Source organism: Labrus mixtus, chromosome 19 (genome assembly GCF_963584025.1).
Source record: "Labrus mixtus chromosome 19, fLabMix1.1, whole genome shotgun sequence".
Taxonomy (NCBI): domain Eukaryota; kingdom Metazoa; phylum Chordata; class Actinopteri; order Labriformes; family Labridae; genus Labrus; species Labrus mixtus.
Window position 1 is genome coordinate 6,831,203 of NC_083630.1, and position 27,224 is coordinate 6,858,426.

At 39.5% G+C, this 27,224-nt stretch overlaps 1 protein-coding gene across 1 annotated transcript in view; it reads left to right on the top strand.

Moving 5' to 3' along the window:
* Window positions 1-14,577: 14,577 nt before the first annotated feature.
* The window catches only part of ofcc1 (orofacial cleft 1 candidate 1), a gene marked incomplete at its 5' end in the record, with an annotated part of 74,232 nt that continues 61,585 nt past the window's right edge, over window positions 14,578-27,224 (top strand). The window contains 8 exons of the mRNA XM_061065117.1: window positions 14,578-14,818; window positions 18,009-18,113; window positions 18,752-18,835; window positions 21,525-21,749; window positions 22,183-22,280; window positions 23,648-23,734; window positions 24,466-24,530; window positions 25,744-25,870. Of these exons, the coding sequence (XP_060921100.1) occupies window positions 14,578-14,818; window positions 18,009-18,113; window positions 18,752-18,835; window positions 21,525-21,749; window positions 22,183-22,280; window positions 23,648-23,734; window positions 24,466-24,530; window positions 25,744-25,870 (1,032 nt within the window). The remainder of the gene's footprint in view (window positions 14,819-18,008; window positions 18,114-18,751; window positions 18,836-21,524; window positions 21,750-22,182; window positions 22,281-23,647; window positions 23,735-24,465; window positions 24,531-25,743; window positions 25,871-27,224) is intronic.

Consider the following 27,224-nt stretch of genomic DNA (forward strand, 5'->3'; position numbering starts at 1 on the left):
GTATGAAGCTTCTCTAAAGTATCTGAGTGCTTAGTCTGAAACATTTGTGCAACATAGCACAGCCTTTTTCCAACATGAGCATAAACTCCTAACCTGTTTTTGAAATAACTTCAGCCATGAAGGAAGGAGCTCTTCATGTCTCCTTCCATTTCCATTAAGCACTCCTGACATAATTTGAGCACATTCAGGCCCCTCATAGTTTCAGAGACTTGCCTTTCACACATGCAACTCACATGGGGAGATTCTCTGTGTCGGATGCTCTCTCAAAACTCAGATACTTTGGTGGGGTGTGGGGTTGAGGTGTGGGGTGTTTTGGCGTGTGCTTTGGAGGATTGTTTTTTCTTACAATTTACCTCAATTTTCAAGAAGTGTTAAACAAATGCTATATCTCTGATTTGAATCTTTAATATAAAATGTTCTTTGATGGGCAGTACATGCTTTCTATGTTGACATTGGAAGAGAACATCAACATCAACATCAACATCAACTGGATAACCCTTACTTGATGCTGAATTGCATAGTTTACTTTGATAATCAAACTGCTGATGATTCATCAGGATGTTGCATAAAAAATACATAAAACTTTGTCTGGCCGTTAAGAATGAATGTGCCACTTATGACTGTCAGCTTTCAGGACTGACTTCAGGACAGCTGTCACTGTAGCAGAGACAATGTGAAAGTGCCATTACAGCACCTCGGGGGAATTCAAACTCTAAGTCATTAGGGGCACCTATAATCACCCCGGCTTTCAGCAAATGACAGGCATGAAACATAGAGTCCATTGTCAAGTCCAAGAAGATGAACGGAGCTGCAAACTAATTTAACTGGATAACAGCCTGCTTCATTTTTTCAAGTAGAGAGACAACAGATGTCAAATCTTAAAGCATGTAAACTGTTCATCCTTATGTAAAAAAAAATAGGTAATTGTATCAAGCTTATCTAGGACAATTACCCAATTAGTGAATTTATGTCTGGAAAATCTTTCATGGATATTTGAGTCTTTAAGAGCTTCACTGTAAGTTTTTTATTCAAAAGATTCTACAGTTTTTATTTTTTAAAGGATACCAGAATAGAAAATTAATTCATGAGATCAACAAAGTACAACCATCAATAAGCTCCCAGTTTTCCACATTCCATCTTCATGTCATTTCTGAGTGGTGGAGCAGCGGTTACCAAATCTCATGGTTTGGATCCAATCAAATATTTTTGTCTCGGATGGGATCCTTTTTCAGGAATCACAACGTTTTGACCAGAGGTCTTCTTCCCCCGGTGGTTCCCCAGTAATCACCTGAAGAAAAGACCTCTGGTCAAACGTTGTGGTTTTGATGATTTCAAACTTTTTGTGACACTTCATTAAGTGTACGGCCAATATCTTCAGTCTGCTGTTTAAGCCCAGCACCTACGTATAACTACCCACTTTTTCAAAAAGAAAATATATAGCATGACTTTTCTATTCCTCATGCCATGACTCATCTGAGCATTTTAACAGAACTAAAACTCAAAATGCAATTCTATGAATCTCAATTGCAGAAATATGCACAGCGCAGGTGAAAAATGTAAAAATGATCAATAATACTTGCAAGAGGCTGCAAGGCCCTCAAGCCTCCTCTTATATAGGAATTGGCCCCTACCAAAAGGGGTTGGAAATCAATTTACTCTCAGGAGAGTATTAGCTGTTCTACAAACAACACATGATATCTGCAATACGGCTAAAAGCATATCAACATACATTTCAGTTGAGTAAATACTTAAACAGCCATTTAAATAACACATTTAATCTCAACAACCTAAACACCCTTACACCTTCACCAAACATGGAGCCTTCCACTTAGCACACCCCCATATAAGCCCAAAGCAGACCTCAGCTCTGTTTGACAGTTCCAGGTTAGAAAGGAGTGCAAACAAGGCTGTGGACAACAGGTGACTAACAAAGATAGATTTGATTTTTAACAATTAATACAATGTTTTAATGTAAAAACAAAAACATCTTTTGCTTAAAACTACAATGTTTGAAATGATTTCCCAATGAGTTATTCTTAAGTTTTGTCAGAAGTCATTCACACCAAACACTAGTTGCTAGTCATGCTAAGCTAACATTAACACAGGCCTCTCAGCTGGCTTGATGTTACTTCGCGGGTGTCTGGTTTAAAATTAGCACATGGTGTGTATTACTTTAGAGGGCACGGGGTTGACCCATGGCACTTGGAAAGAAATGTCATTTCATATCTATGACGGTATTGAGCACTTTTATTTTTGCGATATCATTAAATTGGTGATACCTTTACATCCCTAGTAACAAACCTTAAGTTTCTGATCGATATATGTTGCCACTAGCTGATTATTTGTAGGATAAATGCAGACACAGTGAGATGACACAGAGAAGAGTCGAAGCAGTGTTTGAAACAAGTAACCATACACAATAAAATGAAGACCCGTTTCTGTGTGAACGTCCATAAAAAAGGATTGTAAACATATTTTCGTCCTATTTGTACAGTGGATCTCCATGTTGCCTACAAATACTACTTCAACACTGCATTCTTTTCACTGACACTTTGCACATGGATTCAGTGGCAGTAGCCTACATTTATTTCACATGTTGATAGATTTCCATCGATATGCAGATCACATGCAGATAAACCATGCGAGGTGATCCAGATGGATCACGGATCAACTGTTATCTCTTGCTCCTCTTTTTGTGAGTCATCAAAGTGTGGTTATTCTGCCAAACTCAATCCATCAGCTCTTGCAACATAATACCCCTCAGACTGTATTTCATATCATATCCTATACATACGACCCTTTGAGCCACTGACACACCAGCGCCTGTGGCCTCTTGAACTTTAAAAAAAAAAATGATCAAAAGACCTTCACTGTGCGATGGCATCACTGCATCTCAGAATGAATGACTAAGACAGAAAGAAAAAAATTATTAATAGCAGAAAGTTTCATTCCGACAATTGTCTAATTTCCTCGAGCGCTTTATGCGTGAACTCAGTCAGTATGCTCATCAAAGGGGCAGATTCACTGCCTGTCACTAGGCTCATAATAAATGGTTGTCAGAGAGGAGTCAGTCGCATGCGAGCCCCCTTGTTGGTCAGCAAGATTGTTTCTCAGCCCCCCTTACACACTCACACACACACACACACTCTCAATTTCTCAGACATCCTGCCCTAATGATGACTCTAGGCCCACTTTTAATCAGTATTTGCATTGCCCTTTTTAACAATTATTCCACTCCTCTGCACAATTTTAACTCTACAAGCATGAGATGCATTCCTGTGATTGTTAACTGCCTCATAGACACAATCTATTGGGGCCAGGTCTTCTCTTTTGTTGCACGATTAGTTACGATGCACTGAAAGAAAAAGATGGAAAAACTTAGAAGCATCTTCCGCACATCTTCTCCTTTTTGTAAAAACGTGTCATGTTTCATCCAAGGATGTTTTTTTTTTCTTAAAAAGCATAATTTGCTCCAAAGTTTGTTTGAAGAAAAATGTGAGGCTTAAAAAAAAAGTGCTGCCAACTCCCACTCTTATGAGGCAACATGCAAAGTTAGAATGACGAGAATGATTGCAGAAATTAAAAACAGCAAAGTCCGACCAATGACACACTTACTTTGGATTGTGAAGCAGAATGCTGAAAGAACAACACTAAGAAGCAGTGGTAGAGTTTTTGTCCTCTATAGATGTTAGCACCAATAGATGAAATGATGTTTACATAGCAAAGTCATCTTATAAGCACGGCAAATTCTGTTATGAAGTTGTTTGGCAAAGAGAATGCATTTAAAAAATAAATTAATGACTGTAACAAGTATTGGATGTTGGACTTTTTGAATTGAATTTTAAAACAGTGCATATACTCACAGTATGAGATTTCAAAGCTCAGGTCCAGAAAATACATTTCTAGAGCCGCAGCGCAATTTTCATGTATGAGTAATCTACATGTGAATAATAAAGTAGCCTTCAAGGTTTATGTATTTTTCCTTTCACAGGCACTGTTATTAATAGCTTCATCTTTCCTGCTGCCTTAAATACAGGATGAAATATTTTGACGTGTTCATAGTAAGGGGGGTGGTGATGGGGGGTGGGGGTGGGGTGGGCAGGCAAAATAAACATTTGTTTTAATTAATCATTTGATCTTGAATTAAAAGATTTTTTTCTAACAGCCCAGTGGCCTTTTCTTTTCAGCTCTGACATCTCCTTGAGTCGAACAGTCAGCTCTTGCCCCTCTAAGTCACATGTGTAGCTATTTAGGGAAAATCTTTACAGAGATAATTTATTTTTGAACAATGAAGGATGAATCTCCTGTGTTTTCTTTGACCTTGTGAGCAAACTACAAAAAGTGGAGCAATCGATCGCTCCCCTCTGAAGATTCTGCAATATTGTATTTTGGAATGAAGAGTGAAAAAAAATAAATAAATAGAAGTCAAGCCAGATGAACAGCTGTATTGAGATAAACCGTCACCCCATATGCTGAGGGAAAACAATCTCTGCACATTATGGAGAGAGGAGATGAAAAAAAAATACACTTAATCAACTAACATTGATATTACTTCTGGCAATTAGGAGCATGCTGGTAATGATATGAGTTTTCAGCTGTAAATAATTATGCTGCCTGCAGGCCATACTTTAATTCTCGGCTGTATCTATAAACAATAATCAAACCAACAGCAGCAGGCTAAAAGTTGGAGATTTGTGCTCCGCGGAGCAGCGGCTGAGGAGCAGCTTATTGGAGCCCTGTGGTGATGCCAGTAGTCAGGGTCACCTTCAGGTGCTCTCTCATCTGTACTCCAGCGCGCTAATGCAGAGTGCTATTGATCAGCCTGTATGCGTCAACTCACAAACACACACACACACAGACACACACACATATATGCATGTGCACAAAGATAGGATTTCAGATCTCGTAGCATATACATTAACACAGGTTACATGCATGTATACTTTAAAATAAAATAAATGTAACAGGTGCAGCATGAGTTGACCAATGCAGCCAAGTAAACATGGGCATGTAGATGCATGTTAACTTTACTCTAGTATTTAATCTGAAACACATTATTCAGTTATTACTTTTTAATTTTAAGTGTATATTTATTTGTTTTGATTCCAGGAAGTGGGAGCATTCTAACTGATTAAAAGTGCTTTTTTTTAATGAAGCATTTGTTGTTGTTCAGTCACTGATTTACATTATATTCTAATAAAAATATACAAGGTAACGTGTCAGACACTCTTAGGAATATTGCTTTCATAACATTACATGCAACAGTTAAGCAGTGCAATTTTCAGGTGTCAAAGTTCAAATTTTTTATGCTTAATGTGGCCATTTGCTCCACCGCTGCTGCTGCAGTATGTCACAGTTTAAAAAGTGCAAAAAAGGGAAAACGAAAACATACAATCCGAGACTCGACAGCGAACTTTTACTCACTGTCAAACAGGAAGCAGCAGCCTGCTGATGTGTAAGGACTAAGATGAAGTGAATAATTAAGGAAACATATGAAAGCCGGCACTGGGCCTGAGATTAATTAGATGCGTGTCAATACCCTCATCAATATCCGATTAACTAATGACACATGGCCCAATGAGGGCTATTGATCTGCTCCAAGTCTGCTGCGTTAATAGGCTGACGCCGGCATTGAACGGGAAAGCTGACAGAGAAGTGTAAGGAGAGTTTCACGGCGTGCAGGAATGCAGGGCCCCATAAACAGTGAAATCAGAAATGTCCCCTCAGTCATAAGTAGTCAAATCACATTCCTGTAATGTGGTCTCATGGGATTCCAGTGATTGCTGTGACCACAACTGAACTTACCCAGCTTTGCTAGAATCCCCATCCTTTTAGTGATAATTAAAAATGACCCCAAAGGATCCCCTCCCCAAAAAGAAAAAAAAAAAAAACTCAATCTAGATTAATGGTGATGAAACGGCCAACATCATAAGTTAGACCCTTTATGATAATGATTGTAATGATAATAATGAACACTTGGATGAAGGATGAACAATCCCCTGTCCTGGAGTTGAATCCCTATACAGGTTAATTAGGAAAGATAACATCATTAGCCACTCTCATGCCTGCACGGAGAATTAATTGGATAGGATGGAGGTTTAGGTCTATATTTAATCGCATAAACGATCAACGACAGCTTAGCCAGGTAATGGGGGGTCCAAATCGCTGGGCATCTTATTTAGACCACATTTAACCAGCCTAATGAGCAAAAACTGATCCCAGGAGTTTGTAATGAGGGTGCTGCAAATATCCTCTTGGCAGGCAGTATATTGATTCAAATGTGCATTAATGATCTATTATTGTGCCTTGTTAACTTCTGATTGTTATAGGACTGTAGCATAATCAAGGAGACATTGTACTAGAATGCAAAAAAAAAACCGAGTCATAGCACCAATCACAACTTTATTTCAAACCAAACATTTATGTTATTTTTGGGAAAAAAAGGAATAAGGACCATTCATTTCTATTCCTTATGAGCAATCTCTCTTCCACCGTTGAAAAGGCCACCAATAGCCTGATGGCTTTGCAGTAATAAATAAAGCCCAGTTTGTTTATTCTGAGGGAAGCATTAGCAAGATTTCCCAATATGTTCTGAAGGGGACTTTTGTGTTTATATGCCCTATGCCAGAAGTGAGCGGGCCGATCCGCCGGGCGTTCCGCACCTATTCGTCACAGCTGCTGCAAAGCTTTGTCTTCAGCTGAGGAAACACCTTTGTCTGCAGTTCCCTCTAAATAATGCACGGGAAGAACTTTTGTGTGAATTGTCATTTGCTACATAATGGATGTTGACAAAGCAGTGTTAGTACCCTACCATTAGAGTCCATTCTGTGCTGAAAGGTGATAAAGGAGCCTGCTTTACAAGAAATATCTCTGGTGAATCAATCTTTGAAGAAGTGCCATGCCACACTCCTCATCATGAAACGTCATTTGAAACACAAACAGAGATACCATCTGGTGGATGAGACTGCCAAAAGATTCAAATGTATCTTGGCACATGACTTAAAGGGTCACAGTTGAGTTGAGGACGTGTAAAATAAAAACACACAGTCCCTTTGAAACAAACAGTAAAGAAAGAACCTGAGATCTAAATGATGGATTGTATTCATTTAAGATGTGTGTAATTGAATTATACTTTCTCCTTTACGTTTTTGTTCCAGTGAGTGAAAGTGAACATGAGCAGGTTACCTGAGACTTTGTGTGGACTTGCATACGTGTGTGTGTGTGTGTGTGTGTGTGTGTGTGTGTGTGTGTGTGTGTGTGTGTGTGTGTGTGTGTGTGTGTGATCTGCGTCATCATTACCTTGACAACTGAGGTGCAGCTGACCATGCAGCAGAAGAATTCGGGCCTCCAAAGGTAACTCTCCTCTTAATCCTACACAAATACTATAATGCGTGTATACAGTTACTAATATAATGTGCTAGTTATTTTCTTTGTTTGGTTTATAATCCAGTAGGATCAAATGACTTACTTCAGAGTGTACTGCTCGACATTTACCTGAGCAAGAGCACTTTGACAAAACTGTACTCGCCTGTACCTGCTATTCATCAGTAGAATGCAATAGACTGAATTCACTTCAACATACTGTACTGCTGTTTACTTCACAGTGAACTGCCTATATGCCCATAGAAGTGCACTTTTAAGTGCAAAGAGTACATTTAGAGTACAAATGAATGTAGAATGTCTCCATTGCTCTGCGTAGAAGAACAAGTTTGCCCTTTTTCTACCCTCTTTGTCAGCTGTGTGAACTCGGTGTCTTGAGGGAGGCTGTCCCTCTTAGTGTTGTCAGACACTAAGAAAAGGCCTCTGTCCACAAGCAAATAAAATATTCTTTGGTGCATGTTGCCCCGTCCCCTGGTGACTATTGAATTACATTCCTTATCCGTGCTCGTGGAAAAGAGAAAGAATGTCAAGGGAAGATTTCAGGTCGCACTATGCCATAGAGAAGGGGAAGTGCCTCGTCTGGTGCAAACACAGAACCCACTGTCATTCTGGATTAAGGCTTGATTGAGCTTAGCTGACGAGATGACAGAGGAGGTGGTCATTCTCAGGGCAGGGGGGCGATGGGAAAAGGGTTGAGGGTCAGATATAGTATCATGTCATTTTAGGAGAGATGTGGATGCCTTCTTTCTGTACAAAATGATGTACTCAGTAAGTCAGTTTATTAGCTTTAACTCCATATAAACAGCCACTACTTCAGAGATAGTATACAAGAACTTCCACATTCATTATACTCAGCGTTTAATTTATGCAAACAAAGTTAAATGCTTAAAGGGTCAGGGGATTTTGGAGATCTGACTAAAGGCCAAGAAGCCATTGATTTAGAAAAGTATCATTGAAAATTTAGCATGTAATTATGAAAGCAGTTTGTTTTTGTGAAGAAAAAAAAGTTCCACAAAAGTCATGCCAAAGCATCCGTAAGAATCATTACCCAGCTCCAAAATTGAAAAGGGCAATCAATTGACAGCACTTTTGTCTTTCTGCTGTTAAACTTTGACCAGAGCTGCTTATTGCCGGCATGATGCTGCGATTAAGAGAGGAGACACGCGGGTCAAAAACGAAGATATTGGCGTGGAAAGTGTGTATAGAAAAATGTAGCTGCATGCTCGCTGTTTTACACAGTGTGAGTTCACATGGGTGCATCCTCCAGGAGTGTGCATATGAGATCGGTTAATTTATTCACAAATGACTTTTGACTGAAAAACTGAACCTGAAGCAGAAAGTAAGTCAGTATTTTATGTCGTTAACAATAGTTGTTGGCTTTTCTTGTTGGTTTTGGTATTTGGCAGGAGGCTTTCAGTTAACAACTAATACACTTAGTTTTTCTCACAGCATCCCGATTTTACAGCCTGTATAAAACATACACACACGAACACATCCACAGCTGTATTACTAACCAAGGGGAAAAAAGCAGCAAATTAAAAGCAGGAATGTTAAGGAGAATTCAATAAAATACACATGTAAAGGAAATGCTGCAAAGTACCTCCTTATCTAAAAGTATTATCCTTCTTTTGTGTCACTGCTGATAAGCGCCAATCAACACACATAGACTCACCTGGAAATAGAGTTAAAGAGTTTTATTCTCCACCCTTGTGTACACCATCAGGTTTTCTTTTTGCAGGCCTTTATAAGGTGCATGGATATCTGATGGTCTTTTCCTAGTTAATGTGTATGGACCGCACACCGGCTCCGCTTTCACTGAGTTATTACGCAGAGTGTAATTTGAAACAATTACAAAAACACTGGCCCACTTGTTACAACACTCATTTTCCCCTCACATATACAAACCACAGATTCAATAGCTTTACATGTTTTTCAATCACACCCAGTGGAGCAGTGTTCAGTGTGAAAAAGTATAGCATTTCATCCTAGCTCGCATGGTATGGGGATAATCTTTCACATTTCGCCTGGGGTTTGTTTTGCTATTTCAGCAGAAACTTGTGCAAGCCATGTGAATTACCATAGGAGAGGACGATAAAAATACCAAATGATATTGTCTCAGATGTAAATGAATAAACTATTTGAATAATCAGGCCCAATAATTTGTTATCTGTGATAATAAACAGTGCTTATTGTCCTTTACTCTCTGGGATGCATTGCAGAGATAACCTCTCTAAACACATAAGCAGAAGGGATATAGTGTAACGTCTTTGTGCTGCACACTTAAGCTATAAAAAGAGCTCTAATCACGTCAACAAACTTTGAATTATAAGGCAAATTTAGATTTGTAGATTTGAGTTGATAACAGATTCTCCTCACATGCAGCCGTGATTCATGCAGGTTTCAACATGTGTATATATTTTTACACTTTCTCACCATGTTTTCACACATTCTGTTTTGCAGGCCTCGCTATTGTTCGGAGATCGGGGTCAGCCGGCGATGATCTCTTGCAGTCGGAGGAGATGGACACCTTCAGCAGTGTGAGTACAGTTTCACTTCTGGCCCCCTCGTTGCAGCGTGGCCGTGCACACGGAGGTCAGGCCTTGTACCTCGGTCTCTCATTCTCTGAAGGTGCTGCTGCATTCTGACCATTGACATTTAGCATTCCTCCGCGCTGCCTCTGGGTTCTCAATGGGGGATTGAGGGGTGCAGAGGCCAGTGCCTGGTTCTCAAGGGTAAAAACAAAAAGGCTCTTGAAAATCCCAAGGAGTTCCCATGATCCTAGAAAAGACCTTGATCCGACCTGTGTTAGATTTCCATTCCGGGGATTAGGGCACACAAAAAAGAACATATTTGGCTGATTTATTTTCTCTTTTGCTCTGGATTTTCCAGACAATGATTTGCAATGTTTTCCTTGTATTGCACTGAAATTTCCTTGCATAGTGATTTGGTCACGATGATAATTTGTAGAAGTTTGACCATTTAATCCAGGAAGATTTCTTTCATGTTTAATCATTCACTTTTCATGTTTCTCCGCTGACATTTCCAAGTAAAAGCCGGAGCTTGTAGTGACATTTTATAGAGGAAAGTTTTCAAAGTCATTTTCAAGGTTTTTTTTTTTTTTTTTCCAGCAACATACATAATCTGTTAGCATCAAAGAAGCACACATGCATAAATAATTGACTAATTCACTTAAAGGGGGCCAGCATAGATTAATTAAGCTTGAATACTAATTATGTTTTCTGTCTACACCAACTGACGCTGTTGTTGTTTAATAAGAAACTGCTTGGTGGGTCACAATTACCATGCACATATAGAGCGTCACATATGAAGGGTAGGATGGCTTTTTAAGCCTTTAAACAAAATGCTAACCTTATCTGTAGCAATCTAAGTGAAGAGGTTTTCTAGTTGTTTTATTATAGTGGAAGTTATTGATATAACCTTTGAATTATGTTGAGAGATAAAATGTGGCTTTATATCTTTTTATAAAAAATTCAACCTACAGCTTTCAAGGATTTAGTAAAAAGGGAGGTATTGTCTCATCTTTAAAGTGTCTTTCATGATTTATTAGTACTGAGTTTGATATAAACCTATTTACATTAAAAAAGAATGTTTCATGCACTTTCATTCACATTTGATCAATAATCAATGTCGCTCTAGGATCCTAGTTGCAGAACAGCCTAAAAATGAGCGTAATCCCGATGTTGTGCATTTTTTAAGTGCAAATTAGAACTCAAGGAAAAGACAAACATGAGAAGAGATCTCTATGTTCAGCTCCCAAATCTCCTGTCATTTCCAGAAACACTCTTGTCCTTGTCTCCCCTGCCTTACACAGAAGGTGCTTGTCTTGAAATGGAAGCTTTCAGCATCTCTGTGAAGACGAGCTCGAGCTGTCTCCGTTCCCCTGGCAAGCAGTGTGCGCAGGGACAGAGGCAGACAGCTCAGAGCCGGGCCCTTGTTTACAGCTGCGTGGGGAAGAAAACAGGCAGACGTAAATGAGGGTTGACGGTTTCATGAAGCACAATTGGTTGATGGCAGATTCAATGTGACTGGGCTGAACTGGGCGATGATCCGTACAGTATGCAAAATTCACTTTCTAGCTGGTCTGTGCCCACCAGCCCCTAGCAGCAAGCGGTCTTCCCCAAGCCCTTCTAGCTATGCCTTTGAATGCAACAAGAACTGAACAAGGCATTGTTGTGCTCAATTCCTTTTGACAACAATCACATTTTAAAAAAAAGAAAGGAAGGGGAAAAAAATGTTGGATGTTTTTTTGTCACCAGTTATAGATGATGTTTTTCTCATGTCGACTGCAAAGTAAGCAGTTTGTGCGCTGCACTGTAAGATGTGGGAAGGGGGGCAGATTAAGTGCATGTAAATGCCTTTAGATGACAACAGAATTAACTCAGGGGGTATTGGTTTGTGCTGATGTATATGTATGTTGTAATCCACCCAAATTTCTTGGCATGAGATTTTGGTGCAGCACCATGAATCCAACATATTTAGGTGCAATGTGACAGGCAAAAGGATATGAACTCCAGTTTATGTCATGAACTTTTAATGATTTTCTCCCCCCTAGGATTGAGTTGTTTATCCTTTAAGGAATGCAAAATGCACGCTCCATGCACATTAAGCAACAGTGTTGGTATCCCAAGGAGCATGCTGCGTCATTGGGGTCCACAGAGGGAGATGAGAACCAGGCATTTTTCTTCGCTTTCTAGACAGAGACACCCACAGCCTGTGTGGATTAGATTTTTCTGACAATGACCCAAAGCTTTTAGGCCTTAGGTGCATGTACTGTAGTCATTCTGTGTACTCTCCCTGTTGCGTTTACCCCACTGCCCCCCACTGCTGTATCAAATCTAAAGGCCAGAATATATTCATCGTAATCAGAGGACTTATTGACATTTGCAGGACATGGAGTTATGCAATGTATTCAGTAACACAGGCATTATCCAGTCCAAAACAAAAGTAGAACAAGTATACTGTATGTACATAACAATGACAGAAGCAACAGAATTAAAGGACTATTACACATTTTAAATGAAACAAATCTTCTTATATATTCAGCCATTGCAGGGAAAGATAATTGACAATATTTTGTGCAGAAATTAGTATGATAATCACAATGCATTCATATAACAGAAAACCCCTAAATAGGAATTTTACTTTGATTTTTGCAAATCTCTTTGCCTCAAACCCAGAGGAGAATTTGTTAAAAGAAGTTGAAACTTAATTTGATCATGCAAAAATACACAATTTCGAACAATAACCTTCACATGTATTGTTCAAAGAAAAATGTTCAGATCTTAACTAGGTATATTATTTAAAATGAACTCGTTAAGGTTTTCAGTATTGGCGTTCCAGTGATGATCAAAAAGGTTCTTTATTTGATTAGGGGTACATTGCAAACAAAAACTAAATACAGATTGCTTAAATTTTTTTACAGAAAAATGAACTGATTGATTTCCCATACTGGTCTCAGTGGGATATTCTGAGTTTGCATTTGCATCAAAACAATCCAAGTGTTGCACAAAGAAATAATCTGTATGGTGGCTGATGAAATAGAAATAAGGAAACACAAGAAAACTCTGGGAGACAATCAGCACTGAAGCTATATTTGCCCGTCACATACTCCACAGCATGTGAAACTCAGAAAAACTGATTGGTACCCAGTCGAAAAGAAAATGGTTTTTAAATAAGTTACAATTAGATAAGCATTAATCTCAGTGGTATAAATGAATGTCTTGCTGTAGGGCTTGTTGAATGTAAAAACAGATTTACAAAAACTCCTCTTACCAGATTGGTCTGGAAGTAGTCCTTCTCCATTTTAATTGCTCTGTCATTTAGAGTCGAAATAAGCCCCCCACTCGTCTGCCCCTTGATTTTCCCCTTTGAAATTAAATATTGTATACAAATACATGCTGTTCATAGGCATGAGCACAGTTCATCATTGAAATCTGCATAAAATGATGCTCCATACGCTCTGAGCTACAGAGCTCTTTTATGGTGCATTCTTATGTAAACATATCCATAACCAAAACAACTACTTCTGCCTTTTACCTCGATGCTCTTATTGTTCTGATTGTCTGCAGAAATGAGAGAAATGTGGGACTGCTGACTTTGTTCCACATGCTGTTGATTTCAAAGAAGCCCATTCTTACTTGAAAACATTCCTCATTCTTCTTTACCATGTCATGCCAGTGTAGACCACCTACAACACTAAAGACACAACAGTGTTATTAGGTATGTAGTGGGATAGATGGAACCACATTTAAAGCACTTTGTTTATATCAATAATTTGTTTAGTATGAATATAACATTCAAACGTATTTGTTTTTAAGGTTTCTCCAGGCTTTACAAATTACACCAGACCTGGCATGATGTTACTTAGAGACCGCTTTTCTCTCTCCCCTTTTGAGATTTTCTAGGTTGAGTTCATGTAAATGGAAGTAATGGGAAGTGTGCCTAGATTTCCATACTTATTTGCACACCGAGTCTGTGTGCTCCCATGCAGCCTGTGTGTAAAAAATGCATAATTTTCCAGGAGCGAGTGTTGTTGCCCATTCATTTTAGAAACAAGGAGGAAGTATTTTAATGTGACCTTCATTACACATTCATGTCAACTTTTCTTATCTATTTATGATTAAATTCTTTTCCACTCCTGTTGTTCAATTAGTGCTTGACCCCTTTAGCGGCGATGTAAATTAAATGACATTTTAGTGTCGTCCCATATTTAAAATACTGCGTTAGTTGCGGATCATAAATGATGATCTTCATTCTGCAGCTAATTTATTCATTTAACAATTTCCCTCCAGAAGTTACAGCAGAAGGCTCTGCAGCAACCTAAGCAGAAGAAATCCAAGTCGGCTGAATTTCTGATGGGTGAGTCCTGCTTGATGAGTTATTGCTCATAATTTGTGTAAGGATTAATTAACTAATTACAGACAAATGGCTTTGGGCTAAATTTTGCTCTTGCTTGTCAGGGCGCAATTTGTAATTATTTTAATCATTTCTTCTTCTTCTCGTTTTTTTTTTCTCTCCTCCTTTGCAAGATTCTGATTTAATTTTAACCTAATTGTGTTTTAGTGTCATTCGAGGAGGATGCGCTTGAACATGTTGGTGCAGAAAAATCACCAACAGGAAAAATTTGTAGTCATTAGATACGCTTGGATTTTTGATGATTCACTTTGACCTAACTGTTGTATCACCCCTTCATGCCAGTGTTTTTATTTTTATTTATGTTTCTGCTTATTCTTGTCAGGGGGAGAGGAGAGAGCGGCTGTGGTGGGCATAGACAACCCAGCCTTCGATGGAGGAGGAAGCGCGGAGCTTTCCGTTTCTTCGCTTTGGCTGGGGAGAGAAATTCGAGGTGACAGGCCAGATAGCACCCTTGCAGCTCACCCAAAAAAAATGGAGCTGCAAGCCCCTGCCAAAGAAAGAGGTGAAGCTTCATTTTTCATTAGCCTCAAATTTGTTGACAGTAGATGTGTTCCTGATCTAACCTTTCTCTCACTCCCTCTTCATTTTTCTCTCTTCTCGTTCGAGGGGCCCCTGGTCCCTGCATTCCAAAGCAAGCGTGTCCTAACAAGCAACCCTCGTATAACTTCTTCCTCCGCTGGAGAACGCTCTAGTTGTGGGTGTTCTATCTCTATCTAGAAGTACCCTCGACACAATCAGCCTTGACTCCCACTCTCGGCTACATGCCTTGTGGTGGGCTGGAGTCATAGGAGAGTGCATTTACATACGCTACTACGCTACCAAGCCGATCCGCTGTCTGTGTGGTGTACTCGCTACGCCCCCGAAACACGGCTTAAGGCCAATCAGGCATACGAATATGCCCCCTTATAATTCAGTATGTCAGGGAGAACTCTTGAGGAATGGGATGGTAAATTAGGATGCGTTCAAGGTTGCGAGCGTGCCAGTTTTCTCAGGGATGAGTCACATGTTAGATTCTTGATTTAATGTGGTTTATTTTGCTATTGCTGTGCTGGCTTGTAATTATTATCAATTATTGTCATGATGTTTTAAGAACGAGGGATTAGGCTTTAACATTGTGTGGGGAACTGGCCGGCACATGAATAAAATATACATTCATTAAAGTCAGACCATAAACATTTGTGACTAAATCTGAAGTTATTAATAAAATAAACCATCGGCTTAAGATGACAGTCCTTTTAAAATGTGTTGTCAGGGAATCAACAGTTGCAAAAGTCTTCACCTTTTTTGATTTCTTTTACAGACATATCACTTTATTCATGTGAAAAACAATGAAGACGGGTTTGCTGTCCTAAACTCAAATGGCAGAAAACTGACCTCAGTCATCTGTTGCTGTTTGTTCCCTTTTTTTTCTTGATCATGTCAGAGATCTACAACCAATACCATGAAGTTTCCTCTCTTTAGGCAGACATGTATGAAAAAAAAAAACTCTGGAATAGTAAATCCAATACAGGGAAAATATGCTTGGCTTTAATATAATCAAATAATTACAGGGACTTTTAACACCTCATTTCAAAATATAAAGAATTAGATTTAACCTGCATATAAAGTTGAGATGAAAGGTATCATAATGTTGTCTTATATCAGATAACATGTTGAAATAATTATATAAAAATGTGTAAAACAATTTGATGGAAAACAATTTCAGTGCTTTATTCTTAAAAAAACATAAAACACAAAGAAACAAAAGATGAAGGAGACAATCATGACATCCCACCATGTTACACACTGAAGCCTCAAAAGTATCTTTCTGAGCAAAAATCCAATTCATAAAAGATTGTTGTTTAAAAAAGTTAAGTTAACACATCTTACTATAAACTGTTTCTTACAACGTTACTTTGTTGGAGGGGATTTTCATTTAGTTTAACAATATAAAAAGCTTTTTTTTTTCCACATATGTTGGCATGTTGAAGAACAGAGACGAGTTCACTTTGAGATTTAACTTTGTTCTTTTTTTCTCCTCTATTAATTGAAAATGCTAATTAGGCCACATGCCATACCCTTAAAGCATACAGAATGAGCTTAACCATAGGGTAGTTTATTGGTACTGAACTAGGAGCATGTAAAAACTTCTGCATCAACAAAGTTACTTTGAGGGCTTTGCTGTTAACATGGCTGTGCTACTGCACGTCCATGTTCACATTTTGAACACCGTCAAATCTCAAAAGGGATATTAGAAACATATCTCATGCTAGGTGTTTATAGGTTATTCATTATTTTCTTTGTGGGAACTGCACTGAATATGTTGTTTACATAATCTGCTAATCCAAGCATGAAGTATAACCAACATGTTAAAATAAGGAAGTGTGTTCATTGGAAGATCTCCAAGATAGATTGGAACTTTGTGACTCTTCTATTTCTTCTATTTCTATATCATAATCTCTGAATGGACAGAAGTGGTAGTTACTGATATCGTGTGTGTAGTAGGAACAGAGGATTGGAACTTTCATTAGAGAGACATGAACTGGAGGACTGTCAGACTATTTAGGTAAATCACAGATATGACTCAAAGAGCGTCTACCATTATGCAAATGTGTGTTTGAAAAAAGGGTTTCATAACCCCAGAGTTATTTGCAAAGAAATGTTCAAACCCTCTGTTAATGATATAAGGGGGAGTTAGCGTGTGAATTTCACAGTCAATTTATGGCCACGATTGAGGAATCAACCGACTGCTCCTTGTTTAATAAGTGTTTCAGCCTGACACATTCATTGAGTTTGAAAACCTCAGATTTTTTTATATGACAAGGAAATAATCACAGTGGGTGTTTTCTGGTTGCGGCCTACACTACCACTGGTAGTGTAAATGCAAACACACTTACTCAAATTCTAATTCGGCCATGCAGTGATAACCTCGAACTTCTACAAAGATAATCCTTGTGTAAAATATATTACATCATTTAATGTAGCATGTATTTTTCAGCCCACAACCCGAGAAATACAACTAAAGCAATTTAGATTGGAGTGAAATATTCAAGGCCTATAATGAGAATGATTTGAGGTTAAGAAAGCGGCGTGGTGGGGTGTACCCTTAATAGAAAGGCCCTGGAGCCATTGGATTCCCATAAACTCTGTGGAGCAGACTTGATACCCATAGGTCAGTGATTGCTAATAAGAAGTCAATGAGACATGGGCTCAGGTTATTTTCCTTTGGATCTACTCCTCAAAACTTGCCCGGTCCTCTAGGCCGCTGACCTCGGAGTATTTATAAGGTATTGTCTTTGAAATTCCAGGTACTTTTGGGCTTGTAGACTTTCTCATTAGTTCCTTTTGAACACAGCAAACATATGGCAGTCGTATTTAAGAGATTGCCTGCCGTGACCTTTCGCGGCATGCTAATTAGGCCCCAGAGCACCGCAGGCCGTGGAGAAGCACACTGAGAAAGCCAGCAGTCTCTTTCCCACTTCGCTCTTTCTGCCTCTGTACCCCTGTCTCATCTTGGCTCTGCCTTATCTGGTAGCAGCCGCTGCCCCTGCCCTTCCACAGTGTGGGTTTCAAAAATTAACATTTCGCTTCATGTGCTTCTAATAACCACTAACCTGAACCTGTACAACTCCCCTCTTCCCTTCCCCGCCAACCCCCTTGCCAACTCCTAATGTCTCTTTCCCTCATTCTCTCGCCTCTCGCACTTTCGACAGGAAATAATCACACCCAAAATTACTTTGACCCGTTGTCGGCAGAGCAGACGGACCCAAGGCATCACAGGATGACTGGGGTCAGCGCCGAAGATGAGCTTGAATTAAGTATGCCATTCTCTGTCATAATGGTTCTCCTCGGTTCATTAAAGTGAGGTCACCGGTGGCAGGCCGCCATTTGTGACGGCAGGACAGTCTATGTAAATACACTAAATGATGGCATCACTAGATTGGCCATCCAACTCACTGTCATTGACGAAGGTCACGTATCATTGGTCAGTTTTCATTCCACTGTGGCTTTTTCTTTCCCCTGTCAAATGACAAACGCAGAGTCACATCAATAGTTTGCAGCCCCCTCTAAAAGTAGGCCTATTAAAAGCAAGCTCTGGGGAGCCAAGTAATATGCATGTTATAATGAAACATGGTTATTAATGGAGAAGCCATTTCACCTGTATCTTTTGGATATCACTGCCGTGTAATATCAAAGGATTCACCAAACCAAATCTCATCACATGATGACAGGCCGGCTAACAGGCATGTTAATGCTCCTTTTTCATTACCCCTCTGCATACATTTGATTTTCAGGCCTCTGCAGCCACAGCTAATATCTCTGATGTGCACGTGAAGATGTGGTTTAGATTGACTTTTTTGATAAGTGGAAAGTAATTTTGAAGCACGCAGAATGCCTGTAATTCTTCAGCACCGTTCAAGGTGTACTCATTTTATAATTGTTTGGACTTGTTTAGCAATGTTGGATGCAGATGAAAACCGGCTGTATCAAAGAATGGCTGCACTGCTGGATGAGGATGATACCTTCATAAATATACCCGGTATGTAACTCAATATTCTTTACTCCTGGGTAGTATTATATGAAAGCAGTAGGTGTGTTGGCCAATATCAAAATAGAAAGATAAACATTTTCAGAACTTTAAATTAAAATCCTTAAGAATTACAATTTGGGACATGTAATGTTCATTTAACTACTTTACAGCCGTCATGTACTGATCATATTTTCTTTCGCGATAATAAATGTTCATAGACTAAGAAAACATTTCTAATTAAACATAACATTCTCAGAATGATGGTGTTAAGATCTATTGTGTTTAGTCTGTATTAAGACTTAAGAACAACTTAAATATGGCTTTAGTAGATTCCGTCTGCAGGGACCCGGTTTGGAAATTGGAGGGTTGCCGGTTCAAGTCTCTTAGTATGGAAGTTAGTCTGGTACCCGGAGAGGTGCCAGGTCACTTTGCGTACTGCCTAGGTGCCCTTGAGCAAGGCATCGAACCCCAAACAGCTCTGGTGTGCTCCCTGTGTAGCAGTCCCACTCTGACATCTCTCCATTAATGCATGTCCACAGGTCCTGTTTGTTTGTCAGTAGCATGTCTCTCAATAACAGAGTGTAAACCAGAATTTACCCTCAGAGATTAAAAATTATATCAATTGAAAAAAAAAAAAAAAAAAAAAAAATCAATTATTTTATAAATATTCATACTAAATTCTCAATAGAAACTTTTTACATTCCAGCAAGATTCTTGTGAACACAGTATTTTTATGTTCTTTACTGGTCTGGCACTTTTTGGGTACTGTAGCTTTAAGAAAAGCTTTGTGGAATCATAAAACACCCAGACAAATATAAGACCCTGCATTTTCCACCAGCACTTACACAGAACAAAGAATAAGGCTAGAAACAGACCCTCACTAGTAGTCAGTGCTTTCCAAGCACAGCCATTGTCTCACAGTAGGCGTGCCTTTTCTCATTAGCTCAGTTTCATTTAAATATGTAGCCAACCAGGCAGCATTGAGGTGCTTTAAGCTCAGCATTGTTCTGGCTGAAGACAGTCGCACCAGATCCTGTTGACATGACGCACATCTCCCTTGTAATTCCAGCGCACAAGTGATGGGTTTAGGCCCGCTTCAACACGGTAGAATTTTCCCGGCTCATATTATTTGCCATTGTCTCGGATTTAGCTGTACCACCGAGATTAGCAGCCCCATCCATTGTCTTGGAATGTTCATGAAATCCTACAGAAGAAGTAAAGAGGATCTTGGATTAGCCGTTCCTCCATGCAATAGGCTGAGACACAAGGAAGGAAAGAGAGAGAGGAGGAGAGAGAGAGAGAGAGCTCTTACTTGTGTACTGATGGGGTCCAACTGCATCGACTGCCAGTAAGCACTTCACCAGGCTACAATAGACTTCAAGACAATCACCTTATGCTGTTGTGCGAATGCCTCCCACCGGTGTAGGCCGCAAGTCTTCTTTGCAGCTGCAGAACCGGCTCAGGGTATGTCACAGTGGATCCTGACATTTTGTGACTGCTTCTCAGGCTTTTGTCTGGGCTTTTACAACCTGCCACAAAGCCCCATACACACTTCACAAGAAAGAGAATGAGACAAAGTATTAATGAAATGGACAGTGGCCAATGCTGAAGACATTTTTTTACTCAGAAAACATTCCTGGAGAAATCCCTTCTTCTCTGTCTAAGATCTTCACTTCCCTTTTTATCTCGATAAATTTGTTTGCTTTGGCTCGGAGTTGAAAGAAATAGAAACTGGCATTCTATACATTCTAGTTCTCAGTGAGGCGTTAGGCATTGATATGAGCTTCTATGTGAAAAGCATTAGGCAGCGATAACAGCTTTGGCTGTTGTACATGTTGGACTGCACACGTTGAAAAACACAGATGCTCAAAGAATACCTCGTGCTTTCTACCAATGAGGCGATGCAGAAAAGACACACAGCAAGCAGGTTAGCTGCTGCACATGATGTGTCTTTGCTTTAAAAAAGAAAAGAAAAAGAAACTTGCTAAATAGAAACTAGTTCACATATAGGAGAAAAATGTTGTGCTGTTTACAATTCCTTGTGTATGATGTGAGTAAAAACACAACAATGCACATGCAGATATCTTAAAGACACAGACATTTAAAAACACTAAAGAAAGACATAATAGCTTGCTTTTATTTTCTTGCATAGAAAAAGATGACATATCAGTTCTGGTCAGCTCCACATTTTGCACATCATTTGAATTTTTTCTAAAGTTGAAAAACTCATTCTATTTACTTTATTTTAAAACGTCATGCCTTTTGCCTTTCTAATGACTATAAGGGAAGTGTTGGGATATTTCTGTAGCTTGAATATACATACACTGTTTAATATATATATATATATACTGTGAGCAAATTGGGTTGAAAAAGGTTGTGTGATAATCAGTCCTTTTTGATTCCTATTAAGAACCTATTAAGGGTATAAGTAAACATGATTTGACAATATCAGTATTCTAGGAACAAAATAGGCTGAAAGAGTAACTGTGGATAGAATAATATGTTTTTGTGAATGATTACAATGAGTGTATCATTGTCCACCTGCAAATAAATCTTTGTATACATGTATGCGTTTCTTCATAGTAAGAATGTGCATCCGTGTGTGTGTGTGTGTGTGTGTGTGTGTGTGTGTGTGTGTGTGTGTGTGTGTGTGTGTGTGTGTGTGCCTGTGCATGCCCACTGATGCATATCTCTCCAGGTACGCTGCTAGCCTCCAGGGATGAGGAGGTGTTGGAGGTGAAGGCGGGTGATCCGGTGCTTCAGCGGCGACTGCTGCTCCACAGCGGTGGTGATGCCTCGGGCTCCCGGCCCTCCCAGGCCCACACCATTGCCAAAACCCAGGCTGGGGCCGGTGCTGGGCTGGGAGGAGAGGCTGGACTCGAAGCAGGGAGGATGGTAATGGGCAGAGAGAGCACTGTAAAAAGTAATGCTATGCTTTTGACTTTGTTTATAGATTTATTTTTTAACATGTGGAGAAGCAATATGACACATAGTGTATTATAACATTATTATTATGACATTTCAAAATTGTACCTCTACTCTAACATGATTTAAAAGCTTGCAGAAACCAGAAGAAGCTCATGCATTGGCTCAATTTTTATTTTATGTAATGAGAATGAATTAATAGGAAAAAATCTGAATCATCCTGTATAAAAAAAAGAATCATTATTTGAGAAGTTGCAGACTTTTGAATTACATCTTTATATGTATCTAGAAAATATTTAATCCCACATATTATAGGTGATAGGACATGCACACGAGAATTAATACATAATAATAGCATATACACATAATATAAAACATATTTGGTCATATAAAACAATATGATTTGTGCTCAACTGTATTATTTCTTGCAGTGAGGACAGCTAAGGAGGCGATCCCCCGTTACGCCCAGCAGCTGAGGGAGCGCGTGCGGCCTGACATGATCACGCTTGGCAGCCTTTCACTGCAGCAGGTCAGGTCTACAAAGAGGAATATCTGTGTCATCATCCCATATTCACCAGCACATCAGCCATGTCCATTATGCTGTGGCGTAGGCTAATGGACATAGAGTGTGTGCATGTGTGCGTGTACGTCTGTCTGTTTTGTCCGTTCACATCCCAATGTGTGCATGTGTGTACTAAACACATCTTAGCCCCTCTTCTTTCCACATTCGCTTGTTTGCTCCACTTTTTTGTCCCCACCCTTGCCCCTACGCTACCTTTTATAAAAGTTCTGCATTTAACGTTTTGTGAAGAATTTTTGAATCTCGGCTGAACGCAGTCATGAGAAATTGCTTTTTGTAGAACATGCATTCAAGGTTAGATAACTCATTCATCCATGGCCCAGAATAAGAACATGAATTTGAACTGCATAATCTATGCTTCATATGATATCCTCACACAATAATGTATTTGTGGAGACAGTTTTGCTGTGTCTTTGAACTTTGTCGTGCATTATTATGCATATTTGTTCCTGACAGAAGCTCCGTTTTCTTGGTTCTTTACCCGTCTTAAGGTCTTTTCAGGAAAAAAAATAGAGCGTGACCACCTTTTTATTTTCCAACTAGGGAGCAGGGAGATTGTGAACTAGCGTTAAGATCTAAAGCTTCTTTCAGAACAAATGTTTGTGCTCCATAAATTAGAAAAGCGACGAGAGACTGCAAGAACATGGGGTTTCTTTTGTGTATGCAAATCGAGACTGCAAAGAAACGCGAACATACATAAACAAAATACAGAACTTCTATCCACTGTATTTTTAGTTCTAATCTCACTTGAAAAGAGACTACAAGTCAAATTATGTGAATAGAAAGTCAGTGTAATAGGGAAAAAAAGGCTCAACAATGTCTCAACATGGCTTGGAAGCGACAGCAACAGTTGACTCATCCTGCCTTACTACATAATCAGTGGCATCAACTGTGTACTGTATCAGTATTGGGATCAGTGTTATCTTATTCTGCTATAATATGTATGCGCTCTCCTACTGTTTCCACACCCACCTCCCATTGAAAGCACATTATCCACCAGAGATTTCACATCTATTTTAAAAATAATAGCGTTTTTCTTCTTTCTCTATTCTGCTGTACAAAGCCTCTACAGGGCGAGACGCTGTCACTTAGCAGTGTCAATGCGTCTGAATGGGGAGTGTGAATGTGCTGACTGAATGTAAAACCGGCAGAAATACTCATCAAACGCTACATGTCTTTAGGGCCTGGCTCAGTATCGATTGCCTGCAGATTGCATTACAGTTGCTCCTTGTGCTTAATTCTGCCATTATGGTGCACTGCACTGTTTCACAAAGCTGCATCCAAAGAAAGTGTGCAAGTGTGTTTACACATTTCAGCACGCGGCTCAGCAGGGACCTCTGAAGAGGAGTGAGTGGGCAAAGAGGAAGAAGAGACTAATGCACTTCTTAACTGGGAATGTAAAGGTAAAGGCCTGTACAGTATGTAAAGTGAATGAAGGATGTTTTACTTTTTGAGTTGCAGCAAAACGTTTTTGGAGCTGTGTGCTGTTTATAGTTTCCGATCATTATCTGTCTTATTACATATTTGTACAACAAAAAGTTTCTAAAAGTTCATGGTTAATTCCCTGAGAAAAATAATTTCAGAGAATTATCGCGAGCAATTAAGGTCAGAGATTAATGCATTCATTTTCTTATCGCATCAATCGCATGCTATTTTATCTCTTTATAGGAGCACAGTAGGTAAGCCTTTGTAACATCTTCTTGTAGTCACAGTGATTGAAAAGTATGACCCTGCTGCCCCTTTGAATGTCTCATTTCACTTCAGGAAACTGTCACATCAAATAGTCCACTTTTCTACTCTTTAGCTGTTTTTATTTACTTTTCCATCTGTAATGATTTATTTTCTCCGTGGTTAAGATAATGTCATAACCTCCAATCTACCTTCATAGTACCTTAAACAGGAACAACACTTTCAGTATAAGTCTGAACAAAAATCTAAATTAAAGCCAAGTCAAATAATGGAATTTCATACATGCAATCAAAAAAAAAAAAGAAGTTAAATTGTTTGACAGCCGTTTAAAGAATATAACTTTATAACTCAGAGATTTGAATCAGACTGTTAATTAGCTGAAAAAGTTGATGACTGTTACCGTCTTAACAGTGTTTGTTAACATTTCCTCTCTATTATTTCATAGGAGCCTCATTCAGGGCGAGACTGTGACGTGGGGGCTCCACAGCCCAGGCTGAACAACCTGCTTCAGTAAGTCCAGCCCATTTCAGATTTCTCTCCGTATGTAAAATTGATGTCATACGACTGTAATCATTAATTGTGTAAAAAAGCATTTGTATTCTCACTGACATCCGATATGGCATGTAATTCATATGTCCTCTGCTTGGCTTCTCCTGTCGACGGGCATGGCATTGTGGGTAGTATGGCTGCAGGGCACAGAAATCTGTCCATGTCATTGGGCTCGGAGGCGCATCAATTCTTGGTCCATCCACTTTAGTCAGAGATCACACATCAAATCTGGTAGGGAGAGCCCCGCGGGCAGTCAGCTTAGCATGTTTAAGTTTTTAGTAATTATGGGCTACCATGCCGGCTGACATGATAAAATCAAGACACTACTTCACACATAAGCCTCTTCTGTTGTGTTTGGTTGTTTTATGGGTGGGTGGTTGTCGGACACCAGCTCTGTCAGATGAATGTGGTTCGGAGTTTAGCGAGCTGACCTCCTCTCGACAGCCTTGAACTCTGTAAATTCCTTCTGATATCAATGGTGGGTGGCTATTAGACATGGGAGACTTTCTATGCATCACCTAGGGCTACATCTGCCTGAAATTTAATGAGAAATGATTTCACTTTTTCTCTCCCTGCGCCTATAAAAGAAAAAAAAAATAAGGAGGAGAGACGCGGAGCTGACTTGTGGTTTTTGTAACAAATGTGTAATTCATTTGTTTCCACTGTTTCTGATTTAATGGAGGTCGAGTAATTGCATTAGGAAGCACATTGTGCCTTGTTGTGAACTGATGAAAGCACATGTAATACTTTTGATAGGCGAACAGAGAGGAGGGAAAAGGGAGAGAATGGGAAGAAAGACCCAGTGCTTGCCTTTGATGCCGAGCATTTATTTGCTGAATTATCCTCCCTTTTACAAGCATCTTATCCCCAGTCACAGGCAGGCCAGGGCCCCTGTGATATTGCTTTATTTTGAGGAATTAAGAGAGGTGGCGAGGAGACAGAGCGAAGCAACCGCTTATTACATTACCACTGATAAGATTGAAAGGCCTAGAAAGGCAAAGAGAGAGAAAGAAAGAGAGAGAGGGACCCCAGTGGAAAGTGTTTTGTTGTGCTGTTATTAGATTGAGCTGCTGTTGGCTACAGAACAACAAAGAGTCCAAAATGCAGGTGGCTGTAAACAGGGTTAACTTCATGTGTCTGCGTGACTTGTATGTGTGTGTGTTTGCTCTTGTAGCAGCCAAACCATTGAAAGCCCGTCACTCAGAGCGCTGGGGGAAGGCCAAGAGGAAGCGATAGCCAAATACGGGCAGATGACAGAGCTCCAAGAGTCCTCCTCCTCAGCATCACGGCCCCTGTGGCAGGTAGGATCTGTTAGACACTGTGAGTGAAGACTGAGAATCACATGTTTTTAATGAAACAGAAAGTACACAAACAGGAAGTGACTCTCCTCTTAATCTCTGTGAAGATATTGATCCCAAAGTGTTTACAAATCATCAAATAGGCAGGGTTGTTTGTTCAAAACAGTGAAATGATGTAATTATGTGCAATCCTGTGATGAATGGGACCTGTTGGAGAAAGGCAAAATCATATCCCTTATTTTCTAGTTTCAAATTCCTTTACTCCGTTCTTTACACCAATGGGGACTGTATGTGCACATGCCGACAAAGGCACACACATTTAATCAAAGGCACTATAGAAAGAAGGCTTCCATATACAGAATTATAAGTATCCTGCCACAGTATTTTTGTACAGTATAAAAAGAACCTTCTCCCTGCTTTGTGTGGATGCTGTCTGTGGTTTTAGGAATCTAAGTAGGAGGGAAAAGGGAGTCTTTGGAGATGAAAAAAGATGAACATAGGAAGAGGAGAGAAAAGGGAACCAAGTGGGAAAAGGAGAAGGAAGCTGCAGCTTTAGCGGTAGCATCACCAGCTGTGGGAGGAGTGTGCTGTTGTGTTGCATCTGGGGATGAGGCTGCCATGCCACCATGCTGGCTTAAAGATGTAATGAATCTTCAGTCGGGGGCTTTCCTTCCAGGGTGACAACTGGCTTTGAGGAAGGTTGTAAATGCAGGGGAGATTGTGGTATAATTCCTCAGACTGGCGTTTGTGCCCCCCAGTCACCATTCGATTATCTCCCAAATTGCTGTGTTTCACTGAGATAAAGATTTTTTATGGCTTGCTGACTTGAAACAACCGGCACAGGCAGAATAGGGGGCAAAAAAGGGAGAGGGAAAAAAGAGAAAGAGAGAGAGAGAGAGAAAGCAATGGCCAAACCTGCCACGCATAGTAATTTCCTTTGGTAAATGACAAAATCTTTGTTTATATGACATTTCCCTAAAATTACTGCAGCGAGATGAATCTGAAATATAAAATGTCACATTTGGCATGCAAAACTATGAAAATATATTTCTGTGCAAAATTCATGGAGGCATTTAATTTAGAACGTGTTTAATAACTAAGGCAGCCTGCATCAGTAATCCTGCCCGGAGGTCCCAAAAAGATTGTCATATTTATTCTCTGCTTTCTTCACCCCCCTCCTTCATTCCGAAGCCAAAAAATTTTAAGGGTAAATGTTCATTGTTAATTAAGATTTACTAATTAAAATGAAAATAATTAACGAGAAAGCTTAATCTCTGAATATTAGCCCATACTTAGAAAGAAAGGAAGTTTTTGTATGTGGCATTTCCTGTCTCTATTAAGAGTGCATTTTGTGTGA